Source organism: Gallus gallus, chromosome 4 (genome assembly GCF_016699485.2).
Source record: "Gallus gallus isolate bGalGal1 chromosome 4, bGalGal1.mat.broiler.GRCg7b, whole genome shotgun sequence".
NCBI lineage: Eukaryota > Metazoa > Chordata > Aves > Galliformes > Phasianidae > Gallus > Gallus gallus.
In genome coordinates this window covers 8,525,967-8,546,284 of record NC_052535.1, presented here as the reverse complement: position 1 = coordinate 8,546,284, position 20,318 = coordinate 8,525,967, and the positions used below count along the sequence as shown (strand labels likewise).

The 20,318-nt window shown below is 34.6% G+C and overlaps 1 protein-coding gene across 1 annotated transcript in view; it reads right to left on the bottom strand.

Moving 5' to 3' along the window:
* Positions 1-20,318, bottom strand: part of CHM (CHM, Rab escort protein 1) — a 59,391-nt gene that overhangs the window by 28,688 nt on the left and 10,385 nt on the right. Inside the window, exons 2-8 of the mRNA NM_001031119.2 lie at positions 20,207-20,273; positions 11,992-12,064; positions 10,716-10,840; positions 6,148-6,523; positions 5,093-5,209; positions 4,280-4,400; positions 1,807-2,032 (exon numbers count right to left, since the gene is read on the bottom strand). Coding sequence (NP_001026290.2) covers positions 1,807-2,032; positions 4,280-4,400; positions 5,093-5,209; positions 6,148-6,523; positions 10,716-10,840; positions 11,992-12,064; positions 20,207-20,273 — 1,105 coding nt within the window. The remainder of the gene's footprint in view (positions 1-1,806; positions 2,033-4,279; positions 4,401-5,092; positions 5,210-6,147; positions 6,524-10,715; positions 10,841-11,991; positions 12,065-20,206; positions 20,274-20,318) is intronic.

The window sequence follows — 20,318 nt, the reverse complement described above, 5'->3', positions numbered from 1 at the left end:
TATAACCCCATAATCCCCCTCCCCACTTTTTTTTTTTTTAAATGTCTTTAGTGTAAGGTACAGGTGAAAAGTTATTGGAAAAATTTACGAAATAAAGTTTCCATTTAATACAGAACAGAACAATTCCTAATAGCCTCGTGAACTAATGGAACCATTAGGTAATTGATATCAACGAATACTGAAACATAATAGAGGGGAATTTCTGATGGCCAAGTAAGACCTTCCACAATAACACCAGTTGCTGCTGCAATCAGCTACTTTATAGACACCTTCCATGAAGTACAATAATTATTCTAGAATATTTCTATCAACACTCAGTTACACCCATCCTATATGCTACTACAGAATCTCAAACTGCTAAGACCATTCTTTTAACTGTAGCTTACGTAGTGCTACAGAGAAGAAAATCTATCATGCAGACAAGAAAGGAAAGCTAACAATCAACAGCAAGCTATAAAACAAAATTTCTTAATCATAGCACACACAGAAAAAGCAGAATTTGTCCATCAAAGAACTAAGTAGGTAAAACTTATCATTTGTTTAAATACCATTGCAATCTGAATACATAGCACAAAATCACTTTCGATTAGCTACGCTAAAAACCCATGCAGAGCAGATGCAAAGGCTGTTTGTCAGCAAAAATAAAAACCAGTTGGGAACTGCTGGAAAGCAGCAAAAATTAAAACCAACCATTCTCTGTACTTCTATTCTTGATGGCCACCTAAAGCATCAGTCAACAATTCCTCTGCAAGATTTACAATCCCGAGCACATGTCTGGAGTCACACTAAAAAACACACATCATACCCTCAGTTCAACTGAAATGGTTGAAGTGGATATTGTTATATTCTGACATCAATATAGGTTTTGTTTAATTACTTTCTAAGGCTCAAGTAGCAGAGAACATATGTCTGTTGTTTAAGATGTTAGCATGTAAGACTGCAGTCAGTGCATCTCAGTAACAGGGCTGTATGATGCCTTTACACGCTGCTGAAGTTGTAGGAGGATGTCTGTGGTCTAAACATGCAGGCAGACAAAATTATGCCAAGAGAATAGGGATACGATATCACAACGGTTGCCCCATCTGTATAACTGTGATACATGGGTGAAAGAACTGCATAATATTTTGTTTAGTAATAAACTGATTATACAATAGTACTTTCTTCCTTTCAACAAACAAACAACAAACCAAACCATTCACTATTAAATACCTCTAAAGGGACAAAAGAAACTCTAGATGCACTTTCAGCACTAGTTAGTAACATGAATTCATGACATACATCACCTTGTAAGTTCAGTTAGACTGAAAGGTAAATTTCCTCAACCTACCAAAACGTACAGTCATCTCGGACAGACCACTATTAAGCCTCATCTGTCAGTTTTAAAAAGGAACAGTCAAGTACAACTTAACTAAACTCTTGTCCACTTCCTAGCCTTTATTACCAAATGCAGTCATTGACTGCAAACATCAACCATTAGAAGTCAGGAACAGTTTGCATTTTATTATAAGTATTAAAATGGCATAATTTACAGCATTTCTGCTTCTCTCAATGAAATACTCTTCAAAATCTAGTTTCCTGATCTCATCAGCTGAGTGCTTGACTACCCTATAATTTTTTTTTTTAACTAAAATATGCATTTTTTCGTGACTTTTTTTGAGACTTTCCATAGCCAATGAAAATACAAAGTCAACAAAACCAATATGAAATTGTTAGTAAGATGTATTCTATTGAATGATCTCTATCAGCATAAGGTTACCAAATATTTCCTGTTTTGAAGGTGTGCGTTAAAAAAAAATTAAGACCTACCTGCAAAAACACTGTGGAATCTCTCCTTGACCATACAGAGGAAACAAAAATGGTGTGTTGCCATAGCGGCCAAGGCACTGGAGAAACTTCCTTGTTGCCTGAAGACCTTCAAGAGTGTTGCAATCTTTTTCCGAAACCATTGCGATGGAATGAAGAATGAAGTGCTGCAAGCTAGGTGTTAATTTTCGTGTTTTTAAGAACTGAGCAAATGTACTTTTCTTGTAGTCTGAAAAAAAAAAAAAGGTAAATTCAAGTAAAGGACAGAGCATGACATCTGTATATTCTCACAGAAACATTTTTCTTTAGGTTGAACTACATTAAAATACACAAAGATAATTATAAAAGCAAATGAGTTCAACAAACATTGCTCAAAATGGATAATGCAACTTCCCTAAAGAAAATTCTCAGAAGAGAGAAATACCACTCAATTAAAATATTTCAGAATAATACAAACCCACTGCATAAGAGAAACACCCTCAAGAGGAACATCTAAATATGGCTCCCTCTATTTATTATGCTATGTTCATCTAAACATATTTTCAGGTTCTGAGAAACGTGAGAAGCTGTGCACATAAATCCATTGGTTTTGAAGTGCCTGAGGACGGTAAGTTACTCAGATCACCTGAAAGACACTCATACAGTTGAATCCTGATTGATTTAATTATTAGGACTGTACATATATGCAGAGAAGAGCCATTCAAGTAATTTTTTTAGTTCACTTGCTCGCAACAAAAAAAGCAGGGATAACATAAGCAGAAACCAGCGATGAGGAATTTCCACTTTAAATTAATACTACTGCTAACACATTTTTTAATTCAGAAGAAATACAAGTCTTTTAGGAGATAGTTAATGTAAGCACTGCATCAAAATTATACATCTTAATAAAATCTGGTACTTTTTCAGGAAGATATTTCAAAACCATTCACAGATCAGTTTTTAAGCTCATTTCAATTACGTGAAAATTCACAGGAATCAGAAGCACTTCCACTAATGCTGTGCCTAGTATTATCAAGCGATGTATTCTGCTTAAGACTCAACCAATGTCTTATCACAAATGCATGTTACTACCTGACGCATAGCCATGCAAGTCACTGAATGACAACTGCTTCTTTGGTTTGCTTTTGTTTTATTTAAATTTAACCACAGTGAACTCTTCCTATAGAAAGTGTGCCTTGCTATGAATGTAATCATCTAATGAGGAGCAACTTTAAAGTTGTGAAGTTCCAGTTACTTCTCAGGCTACTTTTAAGTATAGGAGCAAAATGTGTTTAACTATCTTTGGAAGTAAAATAAATCTGATGTAGTTTAGGCACATAAATCAACAAATTAATTTGAAACTGATGTGGGATTTTTTTTTTTTTTTTTTACCTAACAGATTTTCTAAATACCACCTATATTACTACTCTATGCACCTCTACTTCTTCCATCAGCAAAAAAACTGAAATTACCTGTAATCTACAAACCACTTAAATTTAACGAGCTATTTTCCCCACAGGATTTTGCGAAGTTCATTACAGACTGCTTCTCTAATCTTGCTGGATGATTCTCTATATTGACCAATTTTCTCTTGTGTACAGTTGAACTAACTTTCTCTGATGTTTGTACCTAATCTAAGAGTCACATACAGTTCTAAGCAAACAGACTAACACAAGTGATTTTTAGAACTGTTCCTAATGATAGCTTCTTTCAAAACATAGCTTGATAGTAGATCCATTAAGCTACACAAGCACTAACGCAGTTCAGTCTGAAACTTACATTAATAGTTTAGCTATTCCTGTCCTCGTTTTTTTGTTTGTTTGTTTGTTTTTTGGCCCAGGTTTATTTTCTGACTCCAAGGAAAGAGAACATCACCACCTAATTCTTGGAATCCGTAAGTATATAAAAGTAGAGAGTAGGTGCCCATCACCCTCCTTCTGTTAGTCACTTTCCTCTTTGACCTCATACTCAATATGCATTTGACAACATGGCTCAAATATATTCTCTCCCTAGACAACCAAAAATTAATAGAAGCACTTTAAACTTGCCCTGACAGATATTAAATTACATTTATATCCTAAATTAAAAACTCCATTTTCTCAATTTCTGATATCGTGGCAACATATCGTCAAGTAAGACTTGCATCTTATCCGATTTTTCTTCTCGGCTTGTTTGGATATCTCAAACCATATTAAAAAATCCTACATTAAAAAATTAAAAAAAGAAAAAAATCCATAATAATAATCTAAAATATCTTGAAAACTTACTGCAATACACCATTTGTTAAAGAAAAATGTAAATAATAAAGTATATTGAGGGAAAAAGAAGGACAAGGATTTAAGTAGAAGAATTCAATACTAAAGTGAAAAGGTCAAAGTATACTTTGAAAATGAATCCATAAAAATAAGTAGAGTGAAAGCAAAGGAGAGCTATCAAAATTTTGCCTGACTGAATGAACTCACAAGAAAAGGGTGTACACCGTTGAACAAAACACTACCTTGGTATTCATCAGGGTGCTGTTCATACTCCAAACAAAATGTCAAGAATTTCATTAGCATTCGTTTTTCCACCATCGCAAGCTGCCTGCTGTTGAAGACATCAGCTCTAGAACAAGGTACCTGAAAAACATATATGAATGTTTTAATAATTTCAGATACTTTCAATACTCTAGGTAGGGAAAGCATGGAACTTCACCATAGGAAATGAAAATATTTCTTAGATAATCAGTTATCTTTTATTACACTTATTTTCTTATATACTTATTTCAATTATTTCTAAACACCACAAGAAAAGTTACTTATTTTCTACAAAAATATACTAAAGCTTTTTTCCCCCCTTTCCCCTTTATTTCTCGTCAATTTAACTTGCATCTCTGACTGCAGAGCTAATGAAAAGAGCTTACATTAATTAAGTGTGCCAAACATCTCCTCTTACCATTATCAGACCAATGACTCCTTCTGAAGCCTATGCCAGGGAGCTGAAAAGCTAAGACTTGAGTCTTTAAGAATTAACTGCTGAGTCAATCATGGTCTAAATATTTGACTAGGCAAAGATTTACGGCAATAACTTACTGGAATGCACATGCTTATTCAGTTTTAGTTTAATTAGTCTTAGGTTTCTTGTTTTGTGTTTTAATATTTGGATATACCGTTTACATATCTTCCTTATTCTGAGAAAGGAATAAAAACCTTTTCCTTTTCTTTGAGGGAAAAATACTAGCTTGTTAAAAAACTCTCATATAACCAAAGTCATGTTTTTTCTACTTTAAAAAGATGAGATTAAACACATGCAGTATATAATTCTAAGATACCTGTTCTACTTTTCCTTCTCGAAAGGCAAGAATTCGTGTTGCATTTTTGAACTCTGCGTATCTGCTAACGTTAGACTTAATAAGAAGTTCAATTAAGAGACCTCGGGAGTAAAGCAGCTGCACAATGAAGAAAAATAACATAATGAGTAAAAAGAAAATGCTTACACCAAAGATAAAGAAACAGTGACACCAATAGTACTCATATGTAAGATATCTTCTGTAACTATTTACAAGTACACACAATAAAGTAAAATCTGAATAAAAGAATATCAAGATGTAGTAACTGCAAAATAATACTAAATGAATTAAAGAGAAAACCTTCCCACTAAATAGCTCATAAATAACACAGAAGTTACAAAAAATGCCATTTACCTTTTACTTGACATTAGCCATGAGGCAAATTTTAGAGATTAAAGAGTATGACAAATATGTCAGAATAATGGTGCCTTCTTTAAGTAAAAGGCACAGCAGTAGGAACTTAACACAGTAATAACTAATTTTACTCAGGTTTTATGTTACGGATTAGCTAATTAGTTTATCTTTCCAATAAAATTAGTTGCAATTCAGTGGTTCAGGTGCCAGAAAACCAAAACAGACAATGAGAGAGAGACAGAGAATATGAGAGTTTCACAGAGAAGTATCATTAAAAACTAAGAGATATCCCCCCGACAGAAAAAACTATTTCCACTTTAAAAAAGAAAAAAAGGGGTCTTCATTTACATGAGATTTTTCTGTTTCTTTTCTTTTTTTTTTTTAATCTTTGTATTTAAATAGTAGGATATTACTTGAACAAAAAATTTCAGGAAATTTATTTTTACAGACAGATTTTCTGAGCTTTGTGGCTTTTTTATTATAAGCAAACAGTAAAAAACACATGAAATAGCTTCTCTTTGTTTTATTAGTACTAATGGTTTCTTATTTGTCAAGAGAATGTATTTTTTGCCTCAAAGTACTCTAAAAGCCTTCTTAAAAACAAAATGTATTTTTTTTTTCATAATTTCAGCATATTAAGCAAAGTAAATGTAGCTGTATGAAAAGAGTTACTAAGTTCCTACCTTAGAAACTAAATCAATATTAAATCTTCTGCCTTCTCTAACGATCTGGGAATATGTGATTTTCTTTGGTTCCTGGGCAGAAATTTCTGAGAGTGCAGCTTCAGTTTTTCCCGATTCCAGAGTGGATTCTCCTGAAGCTGAATCATGAGAACTTTCATTCTCAGCATTTATTTCTGTAACATTCCCTTCTGCTGCACTTGCTGGATCCACGCTCGTAGCTTTCTCTGATTCCAAGTTCTCAGCCCCTGGTACAGCGCTCTCCAGTGGTGAACATTCTTTTTCTGGTTCTTCAGCAACCTCCTCAGCAACAGAGGCTCCATAGGCAGGCAACCTTGCCAATGCACCGGCTTCTTCAACATCTTCGGCTGCATCCTGACTGATTAAAAACACAAGGGGGAGAAAAAAAAAAAAAACAACACCTCTTCAAGAGTCTTTAAATCTTGTTCAAAGTTTTGAGCCTGTGCCAGGAATGGAAACCTCAATCCCTCGTTAAAAAGCATTAGAATTTCCTTATCCTGGCCACATCAGGTGTATCACCCACTAAAGAAATCTGGTTCTAAGACTGATTCAAGAGGAGTACGTTTACTGGGGAAAGACAAAATAGAACACTTTTGTGTCCTTATTTAAGGAAATCAAAGTGCAGAACGAGCTTAACATGAAAATCAAAACTCTCATAGTAATACACAGTACATACCTACATAAACGAAATAAATGGAGTAATGAAACATTGATTGGGTTTTTTGTAATTAAAAAATGCAGCGTAAAACACCACCACCACCTCCTCCAACAAGCTTGCAGAAGAAAACAGAAGTTCTTCATGTAACTGAGACTACTTCCTGAGTACTTGTAGTACATCCTTAAGAGAAACATGGAATTCTGAACTGAAGCTTAAGTTAAAAAATTCTGGTAACTTCATCTGCAATCTTGCATTCTGTTTAGCTGTAGAAGTTATACAGAACAAAGTTCCTTCACAAAGCAGTGCTATTATTCTGTGTGTTGCAAGTTTGCAAGTTCTGATTAATTTCTAACATACACAGGATGCAGGCAGTCAGTCAAAAGGAGGGACGTGACCATACAAGTACTCGATCCAGTCCATTTCTTTTACATAACACAGTTCTTCAGAATTCTTCATATAAAGCAGACCTGTACTTTTAATCACATCTACTCTCTTTATCTTGAACTTCAATGACATGTACCTTAGAAACTGGTACTTTTGAACTTAGAATTTCATTTTATACTACCAGCTGAGATGAATCAACTCAGCATCATTGTAAATGAAAAGAGTTCAGCAATGATTTCGCACTATCTTTTTATCTGTACCGCACAAGCCATTAATGCACTGAATAAACAATTTAATCTTGGATGAAAACTAACGAACTGTGATTTTAAAGGTGACCTGCGCATATACAGTATGGAATTTCAGTAACTATTAGGATGCTCAACATTCACCAAACAGTGAGGAATTATTCAGCACACGTAAAATGCTCCCTCACACACCTGTAGAGACTTAAAGACAGAAGGAAGAGGCAAAGTTTCTGTTCAAGTAAGAAAGGAAGACAAATTCTCTCCTTTATACCATTACTCGCTTATCTCACATGAACTCAGGCAGCTTTTACAGGCTGATGAAAGTAAGAGTTCGGTGCTGCAGCTAAGCCACTAAGAAGCACTCATTCCTGAGTGGGGTAAAACGTTGCCCTGGGAATACAGGAATGGGTGTAAGGAAGAACTAATTAAACAAGTCTGTTTCTGCACATTCATTTTTATCTGGTTTTGCTTTATACTGCAAACATTAAATAATTATAAAATGTAAAAGACAAATACGCTGCCAAGTGCTCTTTAAAGAGTACTCTCTACTAAAACTACAAATGAAAATCAGTTCAATTGGTTTATTTACATTATTTTCAGGAATTGTGAAGATGAGGTTTGCAAAGATATGCTAATGCAATAACAGGGAATTTTTTATTTAATCCATCATAAAATTTTATGTAACACAGAAAGAAAAAAAAACCACTTGATTCTGCTTTCTCCCAAACTTAATGTACACTCCAGCCAATTCTCATTTTAAACATACTCTTATTGCTTTTAAAAGATCAAAATTTGGATTTGCAGTACATTCTCTTTTCAAATATCACTGAAAAGCAGTATAGCAGAAATGTATATTTACGTATTTTAACTCTCTATTCAATTCCCACTAAACAAACACATAAATCTACATGATTTGCATCTCTATCCATTTTATAACGACATTCTAAATTCATGACATTCTTCCTATAGGAACAAATACCCCTGAATAATGTAAGAGCTGTCTATAAAAATCACTCAGGTTGAACTTTTGTACTGACAATTCTTCTCCTAATTCAGAAAAAAATAATACATCTGCAGACAAATTGTTGTGTAAATTTAGAATATTATCTTCCACCATTCATCAATTAATGGTACTAACAAAGGGATATCTTAAAATGAATGTGTCTTATTAATGCCTTGTAACAGCAACCCCTTCAGATAGGTCAAATGAAAAATTGCCAACCAGCTGGTTAATTTATTCAGCACAGGTGTTCACTATTTATTTTTCAGCCATTTGCCTTTTTTCAATACCGCTTGCTGTAGACACAGTATTCTTTTCCTTTGATGGATGCACTTTGTTCTAAGGCCATTCATTTCAGATTTGCACTGTGTATATTATACTGCTACCCAGCTGTTTATTCTTTCAAAATAAATGTTTAATGGTTACTTCATAGGAGTTATAAAAGTTAAGCAAAAACAACAGAATCTAGGCAGAATGTTTAAGTTGTCTGAAACACAGTAATTGACTCTCTCAGAAAGTTTGAAGTTATTCTGGAAAACTTCTTTGCTATCTTTGCTAGGCTTAATAAACTTGTGGCTCTTCCTTGTGCAGGGCTAGTTTTTGTGTGTATTTGGTAGGTTTTTGTCTGATGATACAGATAGCATGGTGCTTTCAGACTAACGTAAATGCTTAAAAGCAGATGCAGGACAAAATGGAAGATTCAAGTATTCAGTGCTCGCTTCTATAAACTGTGAAATTTTAATACTAAGGAACTTACTTTTGAGCTAGCCAGCAGTCAAGAGAATACCTTCCTTGGAAATTCACTTGCAGAATTAAGAAACTATGAAACCGTAAAAATGATTTAATATTGATTCTGAACAATATCTACTATGGCAGTAGGATTACAATCACAATACTCAATTGATACCTGCTTTAAAACAAGCATAATATTTTACCTGCAGAAAAGGTCTAGCAACCATTAACGTGCAATAAACGAATTTGGAGTACTCTGAGTCTGTGACCTTCAGATTGCAGAAACTGCATTTATTTATTTGGTTGTTAAACTGTTTGTGACATTTAAATAAGTAAATAAATGTTTTTATGTGAGCACTTATTTGGCAGTGCTTCCTTCAGTTTCCTAAGATGTTTACTAGAAGATTCAAGGTTAAACTTGCATAGTTCACCCAGAGAACTTTTCAGGAGTTCAGAATAGTGTTCAGTTCAGAGCAAAATCCAAGAGATAAAAATAACGAATATAAAGAAATTCAGAAATTCAGTTGAGACCCCACACAATTACCATTTGTTATTACTATGGTTATGCACAGGTCAACATTTCTGCTTCACAAGCTTACTTTCTGGTTCTAGATTGTCTAGTGACACAATGCAACATTGTGATAAGCTACATGGCTTATATGTAACAAAATATCATACATGCAATTAGAAGGCTAAACTGAAAATGATCTTCGTATACTTCTGCTAATGCAGACATACCTCCACAAACATCTAGCTGAAAGACATTTACATCCTCGGTTCTAAGATGGCATACTATTCACAATGTACTTCTGCAACAAGTAATCATAAAGGTAAACGTGTGTATTTCCAATTGAGCAAGTATTTTTTGCATGTCATATATGAAGTAAGGGATGAGTTATCTTACTTCAAATAAAAACATTTTGGGCTATCATCTTTTTAACTTTTGTTGAATTTCTAGGAGCCTTTGATCATGCAATTGTTGACAAAATATCATGGGTAAGTACTGTTAAATGGATTAAATACAGTGAATCTAAAAAAATCACAAAGGACAAATACTACTACAGCATCTAAGCATAGTCAACTATCTTACAGTACTTTTGGTCTATTTGCATTTGATGTTCTTACATAATCTCTCTTTTTCACATACATGTGTGTTTAACATTCAGTAGGAGAATAACACCTATTAACCAAATTAAGAATGAAAAAATCAACAGATGGTAGTTCATAACAAATGAGGAATTACACACACAACATTTTCCTTTACTGAGGTGTAAATTACTAGCTCAAAGTTGGCCAACAAATTAAACCGGATTCAGATAAGGTAGTTTAAGAAGGACCAGTTGGTTTCAATGAAGTGCATGTGATTTTAACAAAGTACAAGCAGATCATGAGCGTTTTAGAGTTCACAACTACTTTTTGAGACCAACAGGAAGTATGGTAAGGTGGTGAAGTACTTGAAGCCAGAAGCACAGAATGATAAATTACCAATAAGCATATGAAATTATTTATATATTTCTATATTTATACTTACTCGTCAAAACAGAAAGCTTCTACATGTTGAATAGTTTTATCCTTCTTGTTAAGAGAAATAACTTCTTCATTCTCAAGGATCAGTTTTCTCCAGTCTTCACATTCATCCTTGATATCCGTATTTTGCTTACAAAGAACAATTATGAAATTACATTTTGTACTGTGCTGGCTGTTCTTGATCTATATAAATCTATTCCCAAATAATCTGTTGTACCTCTGTATATTTAAAAAAAGAATAGAAGAATTGTTTTTAATGCCTTTTCCATACAGATTTTTGGAGTTAAGCAAGTTAGAGCTAGTTATTACAGCAGAATAACATCTGTGCTAAATCCAGCTCTAGGGATCTGAAAATAACGTTAAGAAAAATGCAAGTTTTACTAAAGATTTAATATAAATTTGAATACAGTCAACTGTAAGACAAGTTTTTCACAGCTGGGTTATTTCCAAATTTTGAGAGAAGTCTGTGAATGGAGACCATATTAGAAGATACAGTGAGCTGGGTATTATGTTAATCTGTCCACACAGCAATCTCTAAACCACACAACAGAATGTTGGAAACGTTCAATTTGGACACTGAGAAACTCCACTGATTATGCCAGAAGTTACCAATTAGAAATAAAAAGCGACAAGACCAAACAGAAGAAGTTCTACTTTCTAAAGAACAAGAAGCTCGTAACGCTTCAGTAAATAATATGATCAGTCACTTGTTAATATAGTCCAAATGCTCACACTTCTAAATAAATAGCCTCTTCAAAAGATTTCTAGTGTTCTGGCATTAATAATTAACAAACTTTGCACAAACTTGGACAAATGTTGGTATCTGAAAAATACACTATCAACATCTGCCTTTTTGCCCTGGTTAAAGGACATTTCAATGGAAGGGTTCAATAACTATCTTTATTACAGTTAAGAAGAATTAGCTGAAAGAACACACAAAAAAATGGAAAAGAGCACAATATCATTTGCAGAAGATGCTCAGAAAGGAATTGAAACAATAATATAGTTGCTTCAGCATAAATTCCGAAATCAAGAAGTACAATTGATCACTAGACTGCTTAGTCCCAGATAATAATACCAATAAAACAAGCATACCAGAGTCTTAGTATGCTAGACCAGATTGGATGAGCTTTAAGCAGTGAAGCTGTTAAGTAGAAACCTGTTTTATTTGTAAAATTCTACAAAGAGAAAGAATATTGTGATAATACCTTGTAATAAATTATGCCAACAACTGGGATTTAACGTTAAAGAACATTAAAAATCATTTGAGAAATTTTTACCTGATTTTCTTTAATCCAGGACAATAATCCTGAAAAACTAAAACTGGCCCAGTTTCCACCATAGTAATTTCGCCTGAAAAAAAAACAACACACACAAAAGAATGGTGAAACGGACAGAAATCATACAGCCTTTTCAGACACAGTGAAAAAACAACTGAATTTTGAGACATTTGAAATATTTTTCCTGACAGACTTTACAGTTACAGACATTAGTGTAATATTTCAAAATTCTTAATCAGATGTACGATCTCCATTTTCATTCATAACTGACCAAATAAATTGTAGTCCAATATCCAATTATTGAGAGGGTAAGTTGAATAACACTGAGAAAGCACATGGATTGCTGCGAGTAAAAGAAAAATACAAATAGTTTATGCTTCTTCAGCCAAGACCGATCCTTTAACTCAAGCATGTACATCACTACAATCATTTTATTTAATGTGGAGCAAAACTAATATGCCTGCAAGTTTCAGCTATGTTCGCAGGATAGGCAACAAGGGTTTTCTATATCTGTACCACACACAGCTTTGGAAAGGGCAGGACTTAGGGCTTTGTTACACAAACATAGCTAGTTTGCTTCTGACTGAAGCTGAGCTGAAAGTTAACCATTTCACCCCATGGCACCTCTAACCTAACAACACTTAGGAGGTAGCTGTGCAAGGGAAGGTTAAGTAAAATCATCTCAGGTGCAGACAGCAAAATCCACAACCCTGTTACTTGTTATCCTAAATAACAGAACAGTCACTATTGTTTATCTACATTTCACAGAACAGATTATGCTTACTATGGACTGTTAAGATGCTATGGCAAAATCATGATTAAGCTGAATATACTGTAGGTGGAGCCAAAGGAACTGATACATAGGAAATGCTCGTACTTTCTTGATTACTTTTCAGTTTATATTTATCACCTTCTGCCTTGAAAATACTAGTTTACCTGTTTAAATCAAAGAAAATCAATTGCATTGCTGTTAATCAAAGATAGTCTCTGCTCCCACCCTTTCTGATTTTTCCTATAAGTACTTCTCATCAGCTCGATGAACTGAATTTTGTTACCACGTGTATCAGATACTGAATATTTAACAACCTAGATAGGGAAAAATGCAATTGCACCAAATGTGTTTGATAAAATCAACAGTATTTGCAAAATAAAAAAGCTGCTTTGGGATTTAACTCTGTTCTGTGGCACTGTATGCTGGCACTTCAGGGGAGTGAAGGGTACCAAAATGCCCTCCGGAAAGGATACTTAATTCTGAAAAGAAACATTTTGGAAGGAGGGTAGCTATGTTTTATAGAGCAATGCAAAGACTGATAAATCCAATGAACCTAAAACATTATCATCGCCACTTTCATTTTTGAATTGTATGATAAAAGTGAAAACTTAAATTAGTGGTTGCTTCCACTGTCTGAGATGGGGATATTTTTGACAAGGCTTATCTGTACTGACAAAGACTTCATTAAGAGTGTCAGTCCATTTACAGTACCAGAGCTATGCTCTGTACTAAGTTGCTTACTTAGCATATGAAAGACAGATGTCTGCTAAACAATGCCTAATTGTTCCTGACTAGAAACTGACCTAAAAAAGCCTTTCAGCTTCTGCAAGGCAACAGCTAAGAACATAAATAGGACATATTTTGCAAAGACAACAAAACCTAACATTTACTGAATTAAGGTGGCTCAAACAAAAAAACCACATGGCTTAAGGCCATGAACTGCAGGGCATTCGGTATACACTTGAAGGAAACTCAAGCCGTTTATCCAGCCATTTGGTTATTCCAAGAATGACTTCATCTGTAGGCGTTATCAACAAGAAACTCCAATAATGTATAGAAGGGAGTTCAAAATTGATTCGTTAAGTGAATGGGAGAGGCTTAAAAAGTACTTTTAATTGGTATCATTTAGAATATAAAGTGTATTACTAAATGTCTGATTCTGCTAGATTTTAGTCTGTAAAAGAGCAACTGATAGTTAAATGGAAGGACAACTGTCAGTTTTTTCTTCAAACAGCACAGGTTATTGCCTTGCTTCTTCTTAAGATTCCACCGAATCAATCCCCATATATTATCTGCCACTTCTGGGACTTGCAAAACACCACAGCCACAAAGATTTATTTTAAAGGGAATCTGCTGCTTTAGCTGCAAGTTTTCTTGAATATGGAATACAATCTGGCTGTCAGTGCAAGCAAGGTCATCGATCACAGGAATCGCAGAAAACACCTGCCTAAAATTAGGACTAGGTTTCCTCAAACTATACCAATACAAATTCAATAGTAATTAGAATGAAAACTTTTTGGTAAAAAATTAATATATTATTTTTGTACAAAGTTACAAAAGTTTGTGAGCTGTCAGTCATCTTTGATGAAAACATTCCTCTGCTCACCAGGTGGATTTTCCTTTGAAATTGCTTTCTATTTTAATCAGCGCTGATGTGAATCAATGTTTTCAACACAGCACCCCACAATTCCATTTTGAAGCTCAATCAGTTTTGAGAGGATGGTACAGTCTTTCTCAAATGGCAAATGAATCACAGCTGTCTCTCTTCTGGCATCTGAGCACCACTCCCAAGTTATGTTACACAACCTCAAATATTAATCTCCACTGGAAGCACCAACTTTCAGATGTTTTCCCCCCAGCATTTCAATTTTTCCATTCTGCATTACGTGGTTAACCAGGATTGTTAAGTTTTGCTATAAAACATCACAGAATAAAGTAGGCAAGACATGATTATTTTGATAATGAGCGAAGTTCTTGTAAAACTCTTGAAGCAATCCAAAAAAAGTTGATTTGTCATTTTACAATTTGGAGTTCTCCATACTAAAGTATTTCTGTTATAATTACAGTGAAGACAGACTGAAATAAGGAATTCTTTTGAGTAATTGTCAAGATCAAAGCCTAATTAAAGCTAAAATACCATCCCCGAATCTTGAGCACTGAAGTTCTCCCTTCTCTTGGTATATTGGTGGAGCACAGAGACCAATTTTCCTTTTCTTATGATTATAACTGAATTATCCTCTTAATAAGGCCATGAAATACTGCAAATACATAATTGTGTCAACACACATTCTTAAGGAGTAACTCTTCAGTTAGAAAATATTTTTTTGTCAAGTAGAGAGAACAGATTTTTTCTTTACATAGCGTGAGTCATTCCCTAAGTGCTATTTCTTCAAATCTCCTGTTTCAAGAGGAGCTTCATATGAATTAAAATACTCTGCTTATAGTTCTGATTTTTTAATCCCATATCTAGATTTTATAGCTAACATCAGAATTCTCAAGCTACATTTTTGTCAGGTTTTAGAAATGCAACCCAAGTACACTTTCACCTCTAAAAAAAAAAAAGCTTAATTCTCTCTCCTACATTAATTTGTGATTTTTTTCTTAAAAGATTTCTTTCTTTTCACTTATCACTTTTTTTTTCCCCATAAATACTTGGACAGAATTTGTAAATCCCAGCCTAGAACAGTAACACTGCAAATTGTTTCCAACATGTCAACGTTCCTGGAATCCGACCCAATACCTAACATTACCTGCTGAAGATAGATTGCAATTTTAGAAACTGAAAGCTTTTGAAAGCGTGATTTCTGTTCTCACTCATGTTTTATTTGAGTGTTTCATAGATGACCCTTATGTAAGAAGATCGCCTCTCTGAAAGCTGTGTCTTAACAGCCGTGGTATAACAGTCAAAGACGGTGATGTCCTACAAAAAGCTGCTGACACCTCATGCTTGCTCCCAAGAGCTGCCGTGTCTGCCTCGCATTTGATGTTTCAGAAGGAAGTCTCTTGCCATCAGAGTAGCTGTCTTTTGCAAAAGAAGTTACTGCCACATCGATTTTAAAGGATCTGAAAACAAAATGACTTCTGTTTCAAACCCATAAAGTTTCATGTGCTACCTATTAAGTACACAGACTTTGATTTGAAATTCCCATTCTGCCACAGTAACTGTGTTCTGGAGCATAGACAGTTCCCATACAAAGAGAAACAGTTAAACTCAATGTCTCCTGAGATCCTCCAGCTCAACAAAAGGGTGATGATGGCAGTCAATTGTACTACCTTCATTATGCTGTATCCTCAGATAAGAAAAATAGCAAGGCTAATCATCACAAACCAGCTGAGACCGTTTTATTCTGCAATACCTTTGCTCTGAGTTCATATCCCAAAACAACATAAAAACTGCTTTTTCAAATGAAGCTAAAAGACAGGTGAATTAAGAAGGTTTTTTGTTTTGTTTTCTGAAAGTTAAATAATTCTTCTGTTTTTCTTGGAACAAATTGACTTGGTTTGGGAAGCAACTTTTTACCTGCTTGCTGTACTTACACAGCTCTGTCACTTGACAGAAGATCAAAAAAGACGACTATATGCAAACACAGGTTGTGTCACACTATATATTTTTAAAAAGTTACGAAAAAAAAACTGAGACAGATACAGTACCAAGTGGAAAAAACTGCACAGATACTGAGCATTTGAGATACTGAGCATCTGAGCATTTCAGTACTCAGCTAAAACAATTTTGGACTCCAGGAACTTTTAAGTACTTCACATGTGAATCAAGGTCAAAAAATAAGAAAGACAAGGTCACAACAAGCAAAGAGACATGCAAAAGGGAAAGTGAATTGAGAATAAAAGAGAAATTAAAATCCAGTATGTCGACAGTCTTCAAATTAAACTCTACATACAAAGATAGGAAGGACACATAGAATACATTTACAATCTAAAAATACCATACTATAGATGCTGAAAATCAAGTTAAAAGCACGTAGCTAAACATACCTCACCTCCAGCATCTCATCCTCAGTAAAGAAACCAGTACATAATTTTATTCATACAAGAAGATGATAAGCAAAGGACCAAAATTAGAAAACATAGTGAACCACCAGGAGAATATCCTATGCATATGAACAATTACTGTGGGAGGTACAGTCACTTAAAGTAATCAACTTTTAGTCTTGCTCTGCCTTCCTTCAACATCTTTGAGTTTAAACGAGGTGCCGATCTTCACATTTTAAATTGCAAATTACTTCTCTAAATCATTTAATATCTATCCTTGAAAATTCACATGTCAACAGCTCATTAATATCTACAGTAAATGTAGCTCTCTAAAAAGAACCACAGATTTTTACGTTTATTGAGACAGATAGCTGGCACAGAGAAATAGAGCTCCTTCAATTACTACTTGGCAGAAGCTACCTCTAGTTTAAAATCCATCTACAGGAATTTATGGCAACACTGCAGTGAAGTGACTATTTTGAATAAGATTAGCTACTGTTGATAGCAATGCTTGGACAGTGTTTATAAATCAAACTTAGAACTTAGTATTTTATAATAAGCCACTTCAAAACTATCTACCATAATCACCTATCCAGTATATTATGATAAACACAAACATGGCTGGAGATTATAAGTAATAAAATGATAATGAATGCAAACAAATTATAAACAAAGACTTCATCCATATATGTTCTCTAAACCTTGTACCTAACTGAGACCTCTGCAGAAAACAGAAGACAGAAATTAATCGAAGTAATACATCTAACACAAGTATTTCAATAACCCAAAAACTTATTCACATATGCTTTGAAAACAATTTTAACAGATGATCATTCAAGACAAGAACAATGCAGATCATTAAAGTGATATTCTGAATATACACAGATTTTTATTGATCAATTTTCAGTAAGATCAGCAAAATAAAACTTGAAAATTTAACAGGAAATTAGCATATTAAACTAGGCACACGCCAGGTAAAATTCAAATGCTCTAATTCAGATGAAGCCTTAGGAAGTTTGCCAGAGATCCAACTATTCACTTAAAGTCAAATGGCATCAGGTTTTTTTCTTACTGTTATTTTTGCAAGAACACTCTCATGCTCAAACAAGAAAAGCAGACGCTATGAAATTCTTTCCTATTTATGGGGGTTGTGTGGTACAAACACCTTTTTTTTTTTTTTTCCAGTTAAGGATTTTCAGCCATCATTTAGTGAGCACATGCATCAATTAAAATGCCAGCTACCTTGGAGCGAACACCACCTCGCTTAAGAACACCTTTTCCTGATGTAAGGAGCTCACAGCCTGCACAGGAGTTGCAAAATAAGTCCAAAGGGGAAAGGAATAAAAAAAAAAAAAGCGTTTTTTATCATAATAAAAATAAAAGCGTGGGTGAACCTAATTGAGCATATTTAAGTCCAAACAGTAATAAACAAAATCCATAATCCACAGTGCTAATTGCCTGCTTCTCTAAGTTTTTTGAAAGGTTCATCATCTGTGCATAATTTTTGCTGGGATAAAGTGCATAACCTGCCCTCGCTCCAACCAAGACAGGAAGCCAGAGACACTGAGGACGGTGTTAACAGTCAACTAAGCAATCTCAAATTGTATTCCACATAAATTTTGAACTTAAGTATGAATTCATATTAGACATACAAATATGAAAAACTGGTAGGCCCTTGGAAGGGCTGTCGGTAAAAGACATCGCAGAAGTTTAATTTGGAACAAAAACAGCTCAGAATAAACAAAGTGGAGAAAGTGTATCCTTATTCAGCTCCTGGTATGAAGCACAAGGAATGAATGAAAGCACATACATGAAAGCACATACACCATCCATGTGAAAAAGTCTCTAAACCAAGGTGTGGGTACAGGTGCAGTTTACAAGAAGTTTAGTAGAAAGCAAGACCTCAAGAATGATGTAAAAACAAAACACTATGCAAACTAACAAGCAGAGCATCCAGGCTTACAGTAGTTTTGCTGCTGTCACCACCTCAAAACCTCCACCTGTCATTCTCTCTACTGAAATTCAACTTCTACCACAGGAGAAGTAACAGGCTGTCTGCTACTCAACTGCCACTGGTAATGAACAGTTAGGATTTTACACTTAAACATTATTTTTTTTTTCCCCACTTCAGGTCAACGTTTAGCAAATCATCCAATTTGGTGATGTGTAGAAATACTTACCACAGTTGAGACCAAGTGCAGAAATTAGTTTAACCTCTTAAATTTAATATGCGTTTTAGGCTATGACGATATTTAGCAGCAGCAGAGCCACTTGGGTAGTCCTTGCTTACTGCTTACAACCCTTTCTCACAACTGCAGCAGCCAAGCCCAGGAAATTATACTGTGTAAGCAGACTAATGACCGGACTGAAAAAGTAGCAAGGGAGTAAGAGACAGCTGCAATTAAGACAAAATGAAGTTGCCAAAAATAAAAGTCTATGTAAAGCATACCTTGACAATGTATAACGAACTATACAGGCACAGTGCTGGTGACTAGCATTAAAGTCGTATGAAATACACTCCATTTGTTATCAACTAGGAAAGCACAGACAATAAAGCAGCCTCAAACGCTGCTCAGCAGCGACCAAGATTGCCTGAAAAGTCCGATGAAAAATTCAGAGCCTTGAAGGAGTAGATAGGAGAGATGGGTATTTTAAAGGTTTGCCATGGTTACCTGAAGATCAAGAATTTGATCTCATGTTTGCCTCAGAAAGCAAAGCTCTACACTTGAGTCATGACACTAAATTTTGCTGAGCAGGTGTACAAACAAAGTAGGCTTTAGAGATCTTTTTTTTTTCCTTAAAAGCAGTGTACATCACAGTGTAAAGTTAGGAAGTTTGTAAGAAAAATGCTATGTTTGGCTGCTTTGTAAAGAGAAGTAGTAAAATGAAAGGATGCTATGAAATGTGCTAATCCAAGTGCTCCTGCAAATCCTTTTATTTCAAAGTGTAAAAGAAGAACAGCAGCGTTCTGCACTCAAACTTACTCAGTATCTGATACAGACAGAAACAAAGAGTGCCCTGTTAATCCCTTATCAGCCAGACGTCACGATAACCAACTAAAACGCAAAAACACTTGTACTATCTTCTATAGGCATTGAAAGTTGATATAAAGGAGACAGCAGTAAAACATCAGTCATCAAATAATAATAGCTCAGTCTAAAATCCTCACACAATGGGATATATAAAAGCAAAAGGCATTAAACTTGTAACCATTCCCATATGTATGAGAAAAGGAGCTACCAACAGCATCCCTGACCATATCATGTATGTTACAAATTACTAACATCACATGCAAAAATCGCAAGCTCTACTGATGGAAATCATACCAAAATAGGATGGAAATTTAAGATTTCTTAATGCCAGGTGAACACAGGATACAAAGACATAGTGACCAAGACATAGATAGACTTCTAACCAATTTAACTCTTAAAAAGATAAACTATTGAAGTAACTTACGAATCAACATGAAGAACCCTCTGGCCACTTCTGGCACATGCTGCTGCAATAATAGATTCAGGCAGACCTGAAAGAATACATGCATTTTTTAAGTCTTAGTGTGCTAAGATAC